Source organism: Bacillus rossius, chromosome 3 (assembly GCF_032445375.1).
Source record: "Bacillus rossius redtenbacheri isolate Brsri chromosome 3, Brsri_v3, whole genome shotgun sequence".
Classification (NCBI taxonomy): Eukaryota; Metazoa; Arthropoda; class Insecta; order Phasmatodea; family Bacillidae; genus Bacillus; species Bacillus rossius.
The window spans coordinates 62,055,309-62,074,405 of NC_086332.1; the positions used below are offsets into that span (position 1 = coordinate 62,055,309).

General features: G+C 36.1%; 1 protein-coding gene across 4 annotated transcripts in view; it reads right to left on the minus strand.

Annotated features, from left to right (window-relative positions):
* LOC134530783 (TBC1 domain family member 9) overlaps window positions 1-19,097 on the minus strand; it is an 89,455-nt gene that overhangs the window by 9,787 nt on the left and 60,571 nt on the right. For 3 of the 4 annotated variants that reach the window (XM_063365973.1, XM_063365972.1, XM_063365971.1), the window contains exons 18-22: window positions 16,193-16,355; window positions 12,391-12,552; window positions 8,854-9,045; window positions 8,161-8,294; window positions 4,700-4,922 (exon numbers count right to left, since the gene is read on the minus strand). In XM_063365973.1, the coding sequence (XP_063222043.1) occupies window positions 4,700-4,922; window positions 8,161-8,294; window positions 8,854-9,045; window positions 12,391-12,552; window positions 16,193-16,355 (874 nt within the window). Of the gene's footprint in view, window positions 1-3,546; window positions 4,923-8,160; window positions 8,295-8,853; window positions 9,046-12,390; window positions 12,553-16,192; window positions 16,356-19,097 lie in introns of those variants that run through there. The other variant, XM_063365974.1, reaches the window with a different exon arrangement.

Below are 19,097 nucleotides of genomic sequence, written 5' to 3' on the forward strand. Positions count from 1 at the left end.
AAATACACAAATCTTCAGAAAAAAAAAAGAAGTTACAGTAAATATAGTATTTACATTCTCACTCTTCACATTTTCTCTTATTTATGTGCAGTTTATTTTACATTCAAACAAAGTTTAAAATTTCTATAAATAAAATAGTCCAAATAATTAACATTGGCAAATATAACATTTAACAATCGAAGATGAACTCCAGATCTGAATACAAGTCACATGCATGTCTGGTCTATGTTTTGAATCGATGTTCAGTCTCGCTTATAAAAAATTCGTATTTTACTGCAATTAGTTTAAAGTTAAGTATTTTCACAGTGCGTCGACTGCTGTATAACTACTCGTAAATACAATCTCTCTTTAGTGAATGTTACAAAATAATTTGTTTAAAGAGGGGGGGGGGGGGGGGGGAACAGGGAAAAAAGTACACATCTATCCCTACTGCCTGTTTTTTTAAGAATTGCTTTCCTCAAAAATAATTTTCAGGGTACGTAAATATTTGATTATGTAAAAAATAGGTAGGTATTGCTGACACAAACGTACAAGAGTACAAGATCTACCTGCTGTGCAAGCTAATTAACGATTTGTATACCAGTTATATTCACTCAACAAGATTAAATGTGCTCTTATAAAGTCTGTGATATTTATGATGAGAGTCTAATTAATTCCCTGCCCATATTTATGTATTTAGTCTGTTCTCTGATATTTGATTTTTCTTTCACATGAGGTAACATGGCATAAATCTACTACGAGACTCTCAATTATGTGTTGATTTGTACGGAACTAATGAACTGGGTGTGTTGTGATTCAGGTATAGTTTCCTTGGTGATTGATCCCCCCCTCCCTTCAGTTTCAAAATAAGGATTATTGCTCAGTTTACATTTTCAATTTATAAATTAACTTTTGCCCACTGTATATTAAAAAGATCTTTGGAAAGACATAACAAAAATTATGTGCAAAAATTACAAAAACTGAAGCTACATGGACTGAATAAGAAGAAATTTTGAATGTTATTAAAATGGAAGGTTAAGCACGTACACTGGTATCTCCATAAATTGCGGGAAAAAAATTATAATTTACACAGATATGAAAACAAACATTCTTTGAAAATCTTTATTCTTGTTTTGAAACTGTAATTTTATTGAAGAATAAATTATTTAAAGCAATAAATTTTATGATAAAATTATTTAATTCCTTGTGTGGGGTAGACTATAAAATATAATTTTCTTAATTTTATCCCTGTGTGAAACCAAAAATGTTAAAGTGATATGTAAGCCATTAGCATAAATTATAATCCTGTGAGATTAACCACTGTGGAAAATTTATCTAATATTTATTTGGGAATATTACTTAGATTCTAACAGAATAAGTATGCTTTTGAAACGCCCCTTGTGCCTTAAAGTTGAATTATTTTAAATTAATTAAAAAGAGCCTTGGAAACTTGCTGGGTAAGAAATATAAGAAAAATACGTTTATTGACCAGAGGTGGCACGAGGTGGAGAACAAGACAATTTGGAACTCCCTGACACAAGCAACTGGGGAGCTGGTGGATCGTTTACGGGAAGAAGGTATATCATAAATAAATTAACACTACACAAGTAGCTTGGTCTATAGGTTCCCTGTTTTATTTAAAAAAAGGGAAATAATAAATTCCGTTTTCATTTGATTTGGCATTTAACAGTTTCCCAATTAATATATTAATTGTATACTTAAGTTTTTCGAGAACGGGCCGGCCCTAGATTAGTATAACACATATACTCAACTTTAACAACAAACAATAACATAAACAAAAATTTATTAGTATCACACCAAAATTTGATTTGTCCAATTATTACATCGATGATTAGTTTTATTGATTCTACATATTCTTGAGGAAAGCACTGTTCGCTGGTAGGCTATTCATTCGATTAATGTAGTTCGTAGCTAGAAAGTGGGGGGGGATGTTGATTTCACATTACCACCCGGGTCTTCAAAAAATAACGTCGGGTCGCGGAAACCTCTCTTCTAACGTGACCCGCAGTGGAGGTGCAGGACCACGAGCTGGGAGCAATTTGTCTCTCCAGCACTTCGACCCTGTCAACCAGGGTGTAGAGTTCGGAGCTCACTAGGTGTCTCGCGCCGACATCAGGATGCCGCGGACCGAGAAGTCAGGAAGCGCGGACGAAACCAGAATTTTTTTTAGAATTAAATAAGAATAAATAAAAATTTAACTACGCATGACTTTTCTAAAAACTACCTCTGCCTGGCTACTGTACAAACGGGATCACATCCCTTAAGCAAGCTGACTACATTCTCGTGCATACGAAAATCACCGTTCCCGCAAAAAGCCTCTTAGCGCAGAGGACGTAGAGGAGACGTGGTCAGTAGCCGAGGCCAGAGGGCTGAGTCCTCCGCAATCGGACAAAGCACCTAATTAAAATCCGGCGGTAAGGCCCCGGGTCAAAGGAGGGGGTAGGTTCGGTTCTAAGCCGAAAATTTCCGAAGGAGTCCGAGGCGGGCGTGACAACAACACGACATGCGCGCTCTCTACCGGACCGAAACGAAAGCAACGAACAATCGACTTCTCCGGGCCGCGAGAGGAAAGCATAGTGCCTTATGGCACCGCGACGCTGCTTTCTAGCGGCGTAAGGGGGAACTACTTGAGGTCGTGAGCAGACTTGCCACCAGGTGTCATGAGGGTAAGCTCTGCACGCTGGCGACCAGGCCCGCGGTCACTTTTTCCTTCGCTAGATGTCGGGGATGTGTCTGTCGGACCCGGGAGAAGGTTTTTGCATCAGGTCATCGTCCCGTCCGGTCACTGCTCTTAGCTTAATTTCTCAGAACTAAAGTGAGGAGGAGAGAGAGGAAGGGGGGGCAGAAATAGCCACTAAGGTGGGAACGCAGCTCCACTGGAGACTGCTTCGTGACGAGACATGCTTTTCTCAGCAGGCCTCTACAAGGTAGCAGTTTGCTGCCCAGGAGCTGCTCAAAGCAGTTTTGGTCATGCAGGGAATTAAAATTACAAACTCGGGACGTGACTGCAGGCGAGAGAAATTTCAACCGGGCTGACCATGTCCACATTAGCCAGCAAAATATCAGATAGGCCCCCCTGGGAAGGGGCTTCGGTCCACTGGCACAAAGTTTAAATCCATGGCGCACACCGGCCTAACAAAAAGTAAATCACCCCCATTAACAACCAGATAAATTTAAAAAAATAGAAACCCCAAAAAAATTTAAAATTATAGAAAAAATTAAAAAGGTGACGAAATGCCTAATTTCCGGCACACTTTGCAAAGCTGTACCTGGGAGTAACAAAATTCCAAGCACATCTACAACAAACCGAGTATATTTTATCTAGAATTCTCAAACAAAACCAAAACCTATGCTATTTCGTTCTTCTAAATACATAAGATAATCACACTCAAACACACACAACTACCCTTTATTTCTGGCTAATGATCATCATTTGCAGCAAACTATTTTGCAGAGCATAAAAGAAATTCATACATATTACAAATGATAGCTTTTCAACATAAGGCTCAGTTAAATATGATTGAAAATAAAAATCTTGAACATTTATTAATTCATTAAAAAATTTTAATTTTAATAAAAACCAACAATAACAAACACGAACAACAAAAATGTACATAAGTTAACAAACTATCAATAAAATAACAAAATAACAAGCAAAGACAAGTGTTAAAACATGTACAGTGAAGAATTCTGCAATACATACATAAATTATATATGGAATATAAACAAAAATAAATTATTGCAACAACAGCTACACAGTGATGAACGTGCTAACAAAGCATGTAACGATTCAAAAGCTCTGTAAAGTATAAAGATTGAAAATATATGCCAAGTGTTGTGACACACATCACAAAGCATATTAACATCACAGACTCAGCACAAACATAAATCACTGTAACAAAAATTTTAAGCACATGCACAAACATCTTAAGCTGAAGAAAAAAATACTATGAAATCACCTGCAAAAAATAACACATTTCAAAAGCATTCAGTTAATAAATTTCCCCATCAAGCTCTTAAGTGAAAGTTTCATCATAAATATTTTTTTTTAAATCATGTTAGTTTTGTTTAGCTAGGATTTGAACATCATAGAGCCTAATTGCAAATATATCTGTTATATACATTACAATAAAACTCAAAACATTGAAAAATGTTTTTCAACATCTGTATTAATAAATATTCTAATTAAATTAAAATAAAAACTATGCTATGAAAAAGTAAAATACTTTATTAGAGGTTACAATAGTCCCATTAGAGAATATTCATTTGATCACAGCTGTTATTTTAATCCACATCCTATTTCTTCTGCTTTATTTATAAATGTTTCATTTTGTACCATCCAATTCGAAACACAGGGGTTGTAAACAGAATGCAAAGCAAATGAAACCAAAAAATTTTGTTAAACACAGTAACATTTGTTAATGGTAGAAATCACACAAATTTTTCTATCACACATGTAAAACGGTGTGCAAAGAAGTATAAAGTTTTTTCTCTAAACTAATGTTAGCATTAAAAATACAAGCAGAAAAAGAAAAACCTTTAGCATTGACGCTTCTTTGACACAAACTACGTAGGTGAAAGCAGAAATACTCGATCTTGCGGTCTTGAAATAAGACGTGACAAAGCTGTTAAATTTTGGCATAGTTCAGACATGCACTGCCCCCTGCGTGGTTCCCGCATGCACGGCGAGGCTACGTGCCTTTGTTTCCGTTGGCGGGCCTGGAGAAGCCCGTCTCGGACAGGCTGTTGAGTCGGTTGAAGCGGCGGCCACGTATCCTGGCGATGCCCTCTGCCAGCGAAGTGTTCTGGCTGAAGAAGTCCGCGATGGGGGGCCCCGTCAGCACAGTCGCCAGGAACTGCTCCACCGAGATGGACCAGCGAGGGTCCTGCCCCGCCCCGGGGTTGCCGTTCTTATCCGGGGACTGCGGGCGAATGTCGACGGTCATTAGTGTGGGGAGTGCAAGCAGGGCACTGGTGAACCATTTGCCGTGGATCCGACAAGTAAGACCAAGTCACATTTTAACTTTAAATAATGAAAAATAGGAAAATACCTAAGTTTGCAATTTTATATACTAGGTGAAGCAATTGGAATTTCTTCCCCAGGCAATTTTACCAACAAAAGTAGGAGAAATCAGTTTTAAATGTCTGGCTTTTAAATTTTGCAGCATAGAAAAAAAGACTATCATAAAGTAAAGCATAACAGATATTGAAAACAAACACTTGGAGGTTGTGAGGGTGAATAAAAATGTAAAGAACAAGCTCCAGATAGTCCATTCTAAAAATACAGTAAATACTTGTTAAAAAGTTTTGAAATATATTTCAAATTTAGATTTATCTACAAAGAAATTTTATTAAAAAGTATATAGATCCAGTGCTAAATTTTTCTAAGTTATACAGGAAATTTTCTCAAGAGGGATTTTATTAAGAGAGTATACTACTATAGCTCCTAGCCACCCTTCAGGCAACATCAGCATAGTATTATATTATAACATTATAAGATGATTAACAGATTTTAAGCACTTCTAACTTGCACAGAATTGTCGTCTTATATGCCAGAATATACAGTTATTTTTTCCTTGCTTTTTTAGTCACAGGCTAAAAGCTCGAATAGTACCATGAAGATTCAGGTGGCCGGGCTCAATCCCACAACCTCCAAAATACAAGACCCAGAACACAACCAAACGACCTTGCACTCTTTAAATGCTGTGATGGTCACTCTAATGTCTAATAAATTAGGGTAATACTTAATGAAAATGGCTTACAGTTTTTGCTTCACATCAATCTGTCCATTAAAAAACTCTTATCTTAAAATAAGTGATGGGACAGGGAAGCTCAAACATGCTGTTAAAAAATTACCCAGCATTAAAGTCTTCCCAAATTATATCTCAGAACTAAATGGTTTAGAGTCTACAGTACTTCAAGTGACGTAGCCTTTAGTGAAACTACATTGTGATCAAAGAATCTTCACACTTTTCTGAAACTCTACTTTTGAATTCTCCCATACATGTAACCCTTTCCTTTGAGTCCATGTGGTTTTACAAATAATGAAATATGCTATTCCTTCTAATACTCTTACCAACAATACAACATTCATTTATATTACTATTTTGAATCACACATTTTATAAAGCAAATTTCACTACACCAAAAAAAAATATAGTGTTTTAATATAAGCAGTAATTTTATAGATGCATCTTGTAATATATGAGCTGCTTAAGGTTGTCTAGATTTACAAAACTATTTTTCTAAGATTTAAATATAAAAGTGTGATGATAAATTAAAAAGCAAATCCATCACAACAATAATGACTCCATCATGATCATATATGATTATGTCTGAGGTATGTTATTATTGATTTAAAGTCATAAAACTACTGCCTGTTTTCTACCTTTCAGGTCTTTCTGCTTAACTAATTTCCCCTAATAGGGTACATAAATTGTATATTATGACATGTGGAGAAATGCCATGTCCTTATAATAGGCATGAAAGCAGGTTAGAGACACTCTTGGCAATTTTCAAAGTGTCTACAAGTTACTGCATCAACACAGAAATATTTTTAATTAAGCATTATGATTACCTATTAGTAGGGCCAATGGAAAATGGCAAATAAAAATGGTAAATTTCAGTGAATAAAATGAGTTATTTAGGTGTGAACTTTCGGTGAAAATTATAGTTTTATCAGGTCAATATTTATCAATAACAATGGTTTTAAGTAAACCTATGACACATTACAGTAAATACGGCATACGAGTTTGCATTATACTGATTAAAATTCTCAAGATTATATACATTTATAAAACAAGTCACAAAATGATCTGAAACCTATGCTTATTTAGACGAAGATTAGTAACTCAAGTACATTTCGACCACTATCTCAGAAAATCAGTTTTTATTTACCCGCTGCAAACTAGTTCCCCCCCACCCCCCACAAAATACAATGCTAGCATTATCTCCGTGTTTTCTGCTTCCAAAGAGTGCTTTTATCACTCATTATATTGCTGTGCGTTGAGAAGGCACGTTCCCTGCCAATGTTGACACTAGCGGCCAGGCTAGGCACCTATCTTTGTTCACCTTATGCGATGCTCAAACTTTACAATGTTTTTCACACAAGTCTTTTCATTTCCAATCTACGAGCATGTTACAAAACTTGCACATCATATTGCTTTTTACTTTATTGAAAAAGTAAAAATCCTTTGTCTTCTTACTCTTTAGCTCTTTCAAAAACACAACTTTCAGCATTTTATACGCTTATTAAGATGCCACAAAACATTAATGGAAAACAATTGTAGAATGCCGAAGAGATACACACTACAACCACTTGGAAATGTTAAAGAACTTAATGTCGACCGATATGCACTTGTCTAAATAAACTATTAGAACATTTCAGTACCAATAATTCAATATTTGATATTTCACTAACTACCAATGCCATCTGCAATTGTCTTTGAGTGGCTAAAGTAATGACTTTTATCATTACTCTTTATTCTATGGGTGCTGCAGAAAAAACAAATAATCAAGATGGCGTACTGCATATAACAGCTTTGTATTATAAACAATGTTTTGTACATGTTTCGGAATGATTAAACCCATTTTTTTTCGCAGAAAAGAGTTAATTTTGTGCAAATATCGTGATCCCATAGTATTTTGTGAAAAATTATATTTTTCTAGCATCACAGCAAATTTTGTTTCAACAAAATGCAGGATATTAACTTCTTATTGCTACTAAGTAATTTGTATTACACATTGTGTGCAAGTGATTTTTTAAAATTTCACGATTTCATCATTAACCATATTTGACTAGTACCTACCTACTAGGTATGACTGCTTTTAGATACCATTAAAATCCAGCTACATACTATGGGACAACTGTAAATATCTTAACTACTGTAACATGCATTGCATTCAATCAGGTAACAGAGACAGCTTCATAACAATACCTAGCAAGGAATTGGTTTCCTGAAAAAAGGTTGTTTGTCTCTACGACCCATCATCTATTAAAGTCCAAAATGGTTAGGAAATTTTTTTTACCCATTTCTGTTATAGCCTGTAAACCATATTTCAATGTCAAAAAAGTGCTACTTTGCATATCCCTGACCCCAACTTTAAGACATTTGGTTGTTCCGCACGCACAGTGAAAGGACAACAGAAAAGCAGGGCTTGCCTGGTCAGCATCGAGCAGCTCAGGACGCATCGCCGCGCTCTGTGCAGCGGCCGCAGCCAGCAGACTGTCGGACGAATCCTCTCGCTCCACGTAGAACCTCTTGCCGACGTCTCCAAGCTGCAGCAGCAAGGTACCTGCAGCAGAGGTGCAAGGCTACAGGCAGGACCTCCCGGCACCACAATTTATTTTTTTTTCTCACATTAACTAAAACTAAGTTTATTGGTTTAGGGAAGACTCTTAAGTCCGTATCAGGCCGAAGCCCATACGCCTAATCATGCTGGGTTTCAGCCATGCGGGAAGGGTAGCATACATCATGTCCTTAGAGAAGAATTGGTCAGCCATGGCACCAATTGGTGACATGACTAACTCCCCTATCTTAAATATAGACTATAACTGGTTAAGGTGGGCCCCAGGTAAAACCTGCATAGACACAGGGAGAACCCTTGGTACATTCAATACAAAAAAAAGGTTAGTCTGGAAGAAGAAATGGGATGGGCAGAAAAGTTTAAACCATGCTCGAGTCATGAGCTCAAACCTTGCAGTTCACATAGTTTTTTGTGCACGAGTGGGTTGTTACTGGTGAAGCATGCGTCCCTAGCAGTGGGCGATTACATTTGTTTCCCTGCAAGCTGCCTGTCAGTTCCAGCAACACACAATTTCACGGGAGAGCGGACACCCCGACCCAGCACGTACCGATGGTGGCGATGGAGTGGAAGGTCTCCTGGTCCTCGGGCTGGGCCTGGAACAGGTCGTAGATGGTCTTCCACAGCATGATGAAGTGCGGCTGGGACATGCGGGGCACCGTCTTCAGGTCCAGCCGACAGTCCCGGGTCTCCACCATGGAGCGCAGGCTGCTCATGCTTCTCACCTCCCACGACTGCTCCCCTGTACACGCAATTACCTTCCACTACAAACTTCAGTCTGATTTTTTTATATCTTGGTTTTTAAATCAGTAACCATACAGGCATGGGAACAAAAATTTTCTAATGAGGATGCCGATAAATAACAAATGAAGTAAATATATTTCAGGCATGTGCAAAAACAATGATGCGAGAAGCTCTTGAAAAAACTTCTCATTTGACTTGAATTCTCAAGATGCTAGTTCAAAGGAAGCTTTGAGACCAGGAAATATTGGGATTTGTAATACATAAATTTTGGAGGCAGGAATCAGAACATCCGGACTGAGATTCGAACCTTGGACCTTCATAATGGGAGTCAAGTGTCTTAACATTTTGCCTCCACGTTCCGTTCCAAATGAAGTGTAAGAATTCCAACTCTTGAGAACCACCACTGCTATGGCCAGCAGCGTGGAAAGTTTAATTAAGTATACATATAGTTAGGGACCCCAAAAAATGACACAGTAAAACTTTTATTTACATTTACCATCTGGACCAGGGCTGTGCTGGATGACTGAATACATATGTACAGTAATATGATTTCACTGCAAGCTTGGGGAAGAAATGAAAATATGTGAACACAATAGCAAAACTGGTTAGTGATGGGTTTGTGGCATACTAACGATTGGTCACTTTCACCATCATGCAGTACAGTCACTTCCAGCTTCATACCGTAGGGTGTAAGAGTAATTCATGGACAATGTTAAAGATGCTTGATACTAACACATTATTTTTAGATGATAACAGAAACTGACAAACAAGTAATGGTTAGTTATATTTTTACTGTAAATAAAATACCAAAAGCAGTGCAAAAATTGATTGTAAAAACATAACAGTGGTACGAAAATTCAGAGTAAAAAAATCAATGTTAATTCCAAAATTAGTTACCAGAGTTCACTTTTGTATTTATTTCTTAAATTTTTAATGTTTCATCCAATTAAAAACATTTTTTTTTTGAATCACAGTTTTGAGTAACAGAACATCTCGCTCATAATCTCTTGAAATAAGTAAGTCTACATCTCTATAACCCTCATAAATTTCAATGATAACCTTAACATACTAACAGTTATGCATTCACATGTTAATTACTAAATAAAACAACCAACTAATACTACCAGGATAAACAGGGCAAAACATACAAGATGTGTATGTACGTATTTTTATGTTATATATAAAGAACTAAAATAAATCTTAACAAAGAGACAGAATGAAAAATATTTTAAAAAACAGAGTATGATGTCTTTTCATAGCATGAAAATCTTTCTTGGCCACCTAAACAAAAAGTTACTAAAAAAAAAAAAAAAAAAACAGTGTAAACAAAGGAGATATAACGGTTCGTTACATACAAAAATAAAAAGATGTTCCGTCAATTTTAGTTTTTGTTTTATTTTTTCACAATAGAATGCACAGACGAATCCAAACACTTCCAAAAGAGGTAGCTCACTCATTCCACATACATCTCGAAAAATGCTCATAGTTCTCGTGGTGAGAATTAACGAAAAAATAGCGTCCTTCAGTAATGTTTTACTGCAAGTACACGAAGTCAGTGCGGCCTCAAACGTGGCCGCACCCAGCGAAAATGAACTTCGCCCCGAGCCAAATGCAGACGAAGGTGGCCTCAATTTCTAATTTACGTCCGAATGAAATATCAAAAAAAATTAGGTTAGCTTAATACTCGGCATGGCTCTGACCACCAACGTTAAATTATCTCTTCACAAATTCTCCATAATTTGGCGAGAAGCCACCGAACGCGACCTACTGGTGCAGCAATCGGCAGACAACTGGTGGAGTCTTGCCACCGTCTCCTCCACGCAGGGAGAAGTCACATGACCTCACCGACCAATCACACGCACGCTTCATTCACTCTACAAATCACAAGCCAATCACAGAACAAAAAATTGAAAACAGTTTTCTCTCCATAGAGCTAGGGACTAAACATTCTCCTTCTCTCTCCCACATCGTGAGACAGCAGTTATCACACATTTCCCACGACCAGTGGGGAATCCCAGCTTTTATCTCTGTTGGCGGGGAAGCACTGTTTCTTTCTCACTCACACTTACAGGCCTCTCATGCCTCTCTTTCTAACCATCACACCATACACAGTCCCTTGTTCTTGAATTATGCAACACGTTAATTAAAATTAAGAACAGCAATCATAATACAAATTACTTGACAAAATTCAACTTATTGTGAAAAACCTGAAAAAAGTAGGTCTAAACAAGCAAAAATCTAGTATAACTGCTCATTTGTGAATAATTACATAAAAAATAGTAATGATTAAAAATGTCTAATAAAATACAAAATACCTTCTTAAAACACATAGCAAGTGAAAAATATCAACCCTAAAATATATAACAAACTGTAAAATATTATTAGAAAGACTTTTTTAGAAATATTTTCATGCATAAAAATAGTTTAAAAGAAAAATATTTAGCTAGGAGGGCAGTGGTCTTGCAACGTTACAGAGAATATAGGTTAACTGAGCATTATTTTTCACTTTCTACAAATTTTTTTTGAACCAAAAATTTTCGTTGCTAGAAAAAGGCAGCATATGCAAGTGCCATGTCACATGCAAAAACTAGGTTAATATATACAATTTAAAATATGTACCAAATAGTTTCACTCATAAAGAAGCCCAAGTCATTATATCAAAAAATAATCAATGCACAGCATCAATACATAGGTAGTATGGAATGGAGCTGTGGTACAAAAAAATTCCTAGATTTGAAATATCAAAATATTTTGTTAGTAAAATTTGTGTCATTTGTCACAATTATATAACATACCACGTGAGGCTATAAGAAATGCTTACCATCACATAGAGAGAGCAAAAAGCAGTATTTTGCACCAAACTTTGTGTTTCCACAAAAATGTTTAAAATTTGTGATAAAATTTTTTAAAGCCACTCAAATTTGTTGTATTTCTCGAATTCAAGGCTTCACCATTTTTGGGATTCTCTTTATAGTCCAAAGGGCACCTAGGTGGAAAAAATGTTGCCAGCACAACAGCCTTTACAAACCCAAAACTGGATCAAAATTATCACTACAGATTATACTTTCAAGCCACTGATCATAATCTGTAATTAGTTGACTTATTGTTTTGAAGTTATGCATACTATGTATGCACAATGCATGAGTGCAAAATGAAGCATTCAATGTTTCAAACTCAACTCAACTTTTAAGCCAAAATATCCTATACTTTGTTTTGAAAATTAGAAAAAAAGTCACACACATCCCTCTTTCCCTGTTAGTAACCTAAATATTGAACAGAAAAAGTCGCAACGCAGCAACTCAAAATTCAGTTGACTTTATTTAGACTGCTAGTAAACACTCACGCGTGTAGGTGAGCACGCTGGCAGCGCTTTGTGGCCTTTCATCCGCTTCCCGCAGCGACGAAGTATCCTCCCCAGAGATGTTCATGCTCTCCAAAGATACCACGCTCTGCTCCATGCAGTCAAAGAACTCTGCTGCGTCCGTAGCCACTTCCGTCCCGTTCTCTACGACCAGGTACATTTCACGTAATAAATTCAATTAAAGATGACATATAATCTTGTCAGCTAACTGGGGCTGCACTGAGCTGCGGTCTATTCCGCGCGGCGCAGTGCTTTAAATGTAAATATTCAAAAGACATTAAATATGCAAGAAGCATGACTCTCAGCCCTCACGACCCAAATCTCGAACACGCAGAAGATTTTCATAAACAACAAAATTATGCAAAATATATTGTTTTTCAAAAAAAAAATAGTGAAATTACAAATTAGTTCATGGTGACAATTTACACCCAAGTTATACACCCATTATATTATACTTATTTATGCTGGTCAAATAAACAGTAATTTAAAAATATGAGCCAAGTTCTAAAATGTTATACAGTTGGACTTGAATAATTTGAACATTTTTAATTTGAAATTGTGGATAACTTGAACCTCTCTGTCAGTCCACTGACATTCTTATACACACAATGTAAAAAAATCATGTGTAATACCATTTTTATTTGGATAAATCAAAGTGAAATCAAATTTAGTTTCGTACAAAAACTACAAATATATCCTGCATAATAGCACCAGGAGACTCAATCAGGAGCAGGGAAGATTTGTAAACATTATCAGGCTTGATTGTGAGGTTAGAGGAGTATGTACTGTACAAACGGTGCGCAACTCGGAGATTGTAATCGGCATTCCGTTGTGTTTACATACTGCCACGTCAGCTTGCTGCCGCGGGGCACCTTCTGATGTGTTGGCTAGGGTGACTGTGTCAAATTTAGTGAGTTGTGTTGAAAATATCTTTGTCCAAACCAACTAGGGTTACATTACATTACAACATTAGGGTTACATTACAACTTAACTTTTGCTGAAAAGGCAGCAGCCATTCCCGAGGTGGAAAAAGGCTTGAAAAATAAGTCTGAGATTGCGAAAACTTTGGGATTCCCCTGAACACTTTGTCCACACATCTTAAAAATAAAGATAAAATCTTGTGCAGTTTAGCTAACAAAGATAAATATAGGAAAAGGGCTAAGGGACCAGAAAACCCTGCCATGGACAAGTGTGTTTTAAAATGGTTGAAGCAGGCACAAGATAAAAAGATTCCTGTGAGTGGACATGTTATCACAGCCAAAGCTGAAGAATTCGCTGTTAGCTTAGGAAAAGACAATTTTAAGGGTAGCACTGGCTGACTTGATGGGTTTAAAAAGAGAAACAATATTTCTTTTAAAACTGTTTGTGGAGATAGTGGGAGTGTAGACCAACAAGCAGTCACCAACTGGAAAAACAATTTAGTTGAGGTGATTAAAGACCGAAATGCAAAATATATTTTTAATATGGATGAGACAGGTTTGTTTTACAAATGCACTCCAGACAAAACACTGACATTCAAAAATGAAAGGTGCAACAGGGGAGAACTTAGTAAGAAACGTATCACACTCTTGGTTGGGGGAAATATGGATGGTTACGAAAAGCTTCCCTTCTTAATGATCAAGAAGTCAGAAAATCAAAGATGTTTTAAAAATGTTAAAACAAAGCCTTTAGAGTATGCTGCCAATAAAAAAGCTTGGATGACAGGTGATTTTTTTTTAAAAATGGCTGTTGAAACTTGACAAAAAATATCGTAAAGAAAAATGCACAATTTGATTGTTTATTGATAAATGCACGGCCCACAACAACATTCCATTGTTGGAAAATGTTAAAGTTTTATTTTTACCTCATAATATGACTTATGAAGTGCAACCAATGGATCAAGGAGTCATAAAAAATTTCAAACACTTCTACCGATGTCTTTTAGTCTAGAACCTTCTGTCAGGAGCGTTTCTTGACAAAAATAACAAAGTGAAAATTAACATCCTTCAAGCAGCCCGAAAGTGTAGCAGTGTGTGGGATCAAGTGAAACCAAACACTGTTGCAAACTGTTTTAAAAAGCCAGCTTTCGTCATGACGCACTTGAAGGACTTCAAGAAAATGATGAGATTGTGCCTACTGCTGAAAACTGGGAAGAAGTTATCAATGAAAGTGCTGGTGTTTCGTATGAGGACTTTGTGGAAATAGATAATGATTCAGTGGTATGTAAGGAGATGACAAATGCTGAAATTTTGGCCGACGTCATCAAAACACCGGTTGCTGCCTTCCGGTCTTCAGATGAAGAAGATGAAACATACAAAAATGAGAGAAACCAGTGCTTACAATCATCGAAGCCATGAACCACATCAAAGAATTGAGGTGTTTTGTAGAAAGACGAGAAAATGTGAATAACTTTATTTTTCAATCTATGAATAAACTAAGAATTTTGTTTAAATGAAAACATTTGATCTAAAAAACAACTTTTTCCAAAAGATCTGAATGTTTTTCTGTTATACAGAACTGTACAAAATTCCTTTAGACTTTTATGGAATTAAAATCCATTCCATGTTACTGTACAACACTGTATTATTATAACTTTATACAGTGCATTTGTTGATATAAAGCTGTTTACACACACACACACACACACACACACACACACACACACACACATATATAACCTTTTAACGTTTATTCTCTCAAGAACCAATTGATTGAATGACGACAATGGACCTCTTTTAGGTGTAAATAAAAATTTATTATTCTTAGGTGGGATTGATTTTATTTTTGCTTGCCTAATTCGGAATTTTAGATACTTCGAATTTTTCCAGTGGTCTCTTCAGCTTCGAAATATCCAAGTCCAACTGTATATACCTTGGTTTATCACATAATCGTCACATACTTTATTCTGAAATCAAGTTTGAAAAGTTGGGGTGCAAATTTTATGCTAGAAATTTTTTTTTTAAATAAAGTTATTTATAAAAACAATACCCATTCATGGATAGTTGGTTTATTTAAAAAGTGAAGTATAAAAGAGCACACCAAAAAATTTAAATTAATAAGTCGTGCAGCAAAAACCTTTCTTCAACTTTTTAAATAGAAAAACAAAATCTGTGATCTGAATGCGAGCCTGAACGAATGCATTACTATCATTTTACACCCCAAGAAAGAGTGTGGGCCATCAAATGTAGTTAACTCGGCACGTAACAGAAAGCGCGCATTGCATGCAGTCGGCAAGATATTGATATTCGACTACATGTGTGCACTCTATATGGGAAGCAATTTAACCAAACATAAATGATGCCTACTAGCGCTGGCTACATTTTTGTAAGCGGTACACCGCGGTGACGCTAACGAACAGATAAAGGTTACAACGTTTAAAAAGTCTTTAAAAGAAAATTTACACATCAGACAACTTCGTAATTCCATTAATTAAATAATCAGTGGTAATGTCCGAATAAATATTAGATTTCTAGTTTAAAATACATTGTTTTATATGGAAAAAATACCTACCCAAAGCGCTCGGAATCTAATAGCGGGATCAAAAACATCTTGCGACGTTTACGCGAGAGGTTTTTTTTACCCAAATTTTGACGCCCTAAAATATAGGTGTGACGATTATGCAAGTGCGATGATTATGCGATAAAAGAGGGTACCTTAAAAAAATTTCTTTCAAAACAGTAAATTTTTTAAATGTTAAGCTTCGCTTTAAAAATGTTTACTCAAGCTTCCTTTTTGTTTTTTTTCGTTACTAATTATAAAATCATATAAAAATCTGCACTGGTAAAAATCTGTGCCGATGAAGTACCTGAGCGTGTCGGAGACTCTATGTCAGCGGTGGATAAGAGTGGGGGTAGGTGGAGGGTGTACAACAGCTTTAACCTCTGCGTGGGATCGCCCGAGCAGGTCATTCCCAGCGCAGCCGCCAGCTCTCGGAAGTTCAGGAGTCCATCACAGTTGCGGTCCATCAACTACAACAAAACATCTGTGTCCATCACCTGTTACAAAGTTTACTGCATCAAGCCATTACACTGGCGAACCTCGTAATCACAACTAATACTAAGAAAATAAAGAATAATACGTTCAAGATCAAAAATATATAATTTTCAAATAACAAGTACTTTTTTTTTAGCCAATCAGGGAAGAGCATTCAAAATTTTTCCCACTACATGGCCAAACTGTTGACACCACCGTAAGCTGGATTCGCAGCGCAATTGAAAAACTTTATTCATTCAATTGTAATGATTGGCTAGCAAAAAGTGTCTTTTAATAAAGCACCACATTTGTGAGTAGTTTCAGCATGACCACTCTAACTCAAAAATTTCCTTCATCCAGAATAAGCCAAACACCATATACCCTCATTCAATTGTAATGCAGCCCTCTTGACAATTTGTGAAATAACACACCGAGACACTTAGTTAACAGATAAAGCTTTTAGCATTTGTATTATTATGTTTTAAATATTATGTTTTAAAGTGCATTTTGAATACATAAATTTTAACATTAGCAAACACATTATATTAATTTTATCATTGTTAAATTGCTATTGACTGGCCAAATCATGCGATGACACAGACATGCCAACAATTGTATAATATGTTTAGAGTGGAAGGGATTAAGTGGCCAACTATGAGCGAAGCATATTCTTCATGTATCATTGGACACCAGATTTGTCGCATTGCTGCAGTTTGGCGGCAAGCATTTAGACGGTGGCCATTAATTTGACATTTCGGGGAAGACATGGCTAAATACACCTATATTTCAGAAATTTTATTCAAAAAAAATACATAAGAGCCAAACTACCCCCACATGGTGACTGTGTAGGCATTTATTTAGTTCAATATTACATTGTAATGGCTAACTTATACGTAACATTAATGCAAGAAAATAATCTTGTCACAGTCAGCCAGCTACCAAAACTAAGGGAACGTAATTCTGTGAAATTTCTTCGATAAAAGGAAACCTTATAAGTAGGGGGAGCACGCCGGTTCTGGGACACTATAAACAAAGGGACAGGTGTTTGTCTGAGCACGTGGGGGGGGCGTGGCACCAAATGGTCGGATGGGCGTGGCACCACGTGGTCGGGTGGGCATGGCACCACGTGGTCGGGTGGGCGTTACCGGGCGCCACGTGGAGGGGTCCGCAGGGGGTTGTTGACGTCACGTAGAGGGTGTGTGTGTGTGTATGTTTCTAAATGAGGAAGGCAGGTAGCGCTAGTGTCACGTGCCGGAATTATTTTTACAAGTATAAAAATGTGAGGGCGGGCGACGGTTGGATTTGAACCTTCATTTCTGGATCGTTAGTCTGTCACGCTAACCACAGGACCACGAGACCATGTTGGAGAAAATAATTTCTGATGTTGTATATATGCTTATAAAATAATTTTTTAAAGAGAAGGTATATATTTTTTATAGTGCTAGTCGGCAAATTTAAACGGCGGGAAATTTAAAAACGGGTGGCCGCCATGTTTATTTTTTTATAGTGGTAAGCGGTAAATTTAAACGAGGCGCATCGGCTGCTATGCGGCCGCCATGTTTATTTTTTTTATAGTGCTAGTCGGCAAATTTAAAAAGCAGGAAATTAAAAAAAAAAAGTATAGTGTCGGCTGCTAGTCGGCCGCCATGTTTTATTTTTTTATAGTGCTAAGCAGGAAATTTAAAAAACGGGCCGGCCGCCATGTTTATTTCAACATTGGAAAAAAAAATAATAATTTCGACTGCTAGGAAGTAACCAGAACAGCCAACTTTGAAAAAAAAATTAAATAATATTATATGTATGACAATCGATTGCTGAAAGTCGCCATCTTGTAGTACAGCATACCCAGCCGCCGTCTTGTAGCATAGCACACCAGGCCGCCATCTTGTAGCACAGCATACCAGGCCGCCATCTTTTTTTTTCTTCCCCATTTATAGTCATTGTTTTTTCATATCTCCAGTGTGAATATAAAAAAAAGTATTATTTCGTCAGCCACTACTCTATGACTATTGTAGTAGTAGATGCCAAATTTTGAAAAAACACACACTGAAGTGCAGCTATGTTTTCTTATAGTACTAGACCAGTATAGTCATAGTATGCTTAATTTGGTGTGTAGCATGTCTGTCTATAATAATAAATAAAAAAAGCTATAGGCATTACTTATGCTTATAGCGTGATAGTAAAAAAAATTATACTTTACGTATTTTAGCAAATTCAAACACAGTGTTTTTTTTTATGTGTTAAAGACATAATGTTCTCTCGTAGTGTGTATTGTGGAAATGAAATATATACAGTAATATTAATTACTTAAAAAAAAAAAATTATAATACATATATATATATATCACCAAATTTTATTTTAAAAAAAAAGTATGCTTATTACATCACTTGTCATTTAAAAGAAAAAAAAAAAGGTATTGTATTGTGCATTTATAGGCATTATATATATATATATTTTTTTTTTTAAATATATATATATATATATATTTTTATTTTTTTAAAATATATATATATAATGCCTATAAATGCACAATACAATACCTTTTTTTTTCCTTCCTTTAAATGACAAGTGACGTAATAAGCATACTTTTTTTTTAAATAAAATTTGGTGATATATATATACTATAAATATTTTTTTTTAAAAGTAATTAATACTACTGTATATATTTCATTTCCACAATACACACTACGAGAGAACATTATGTATTAACACATAAAAAAAAAAACACGGGGTTTGAA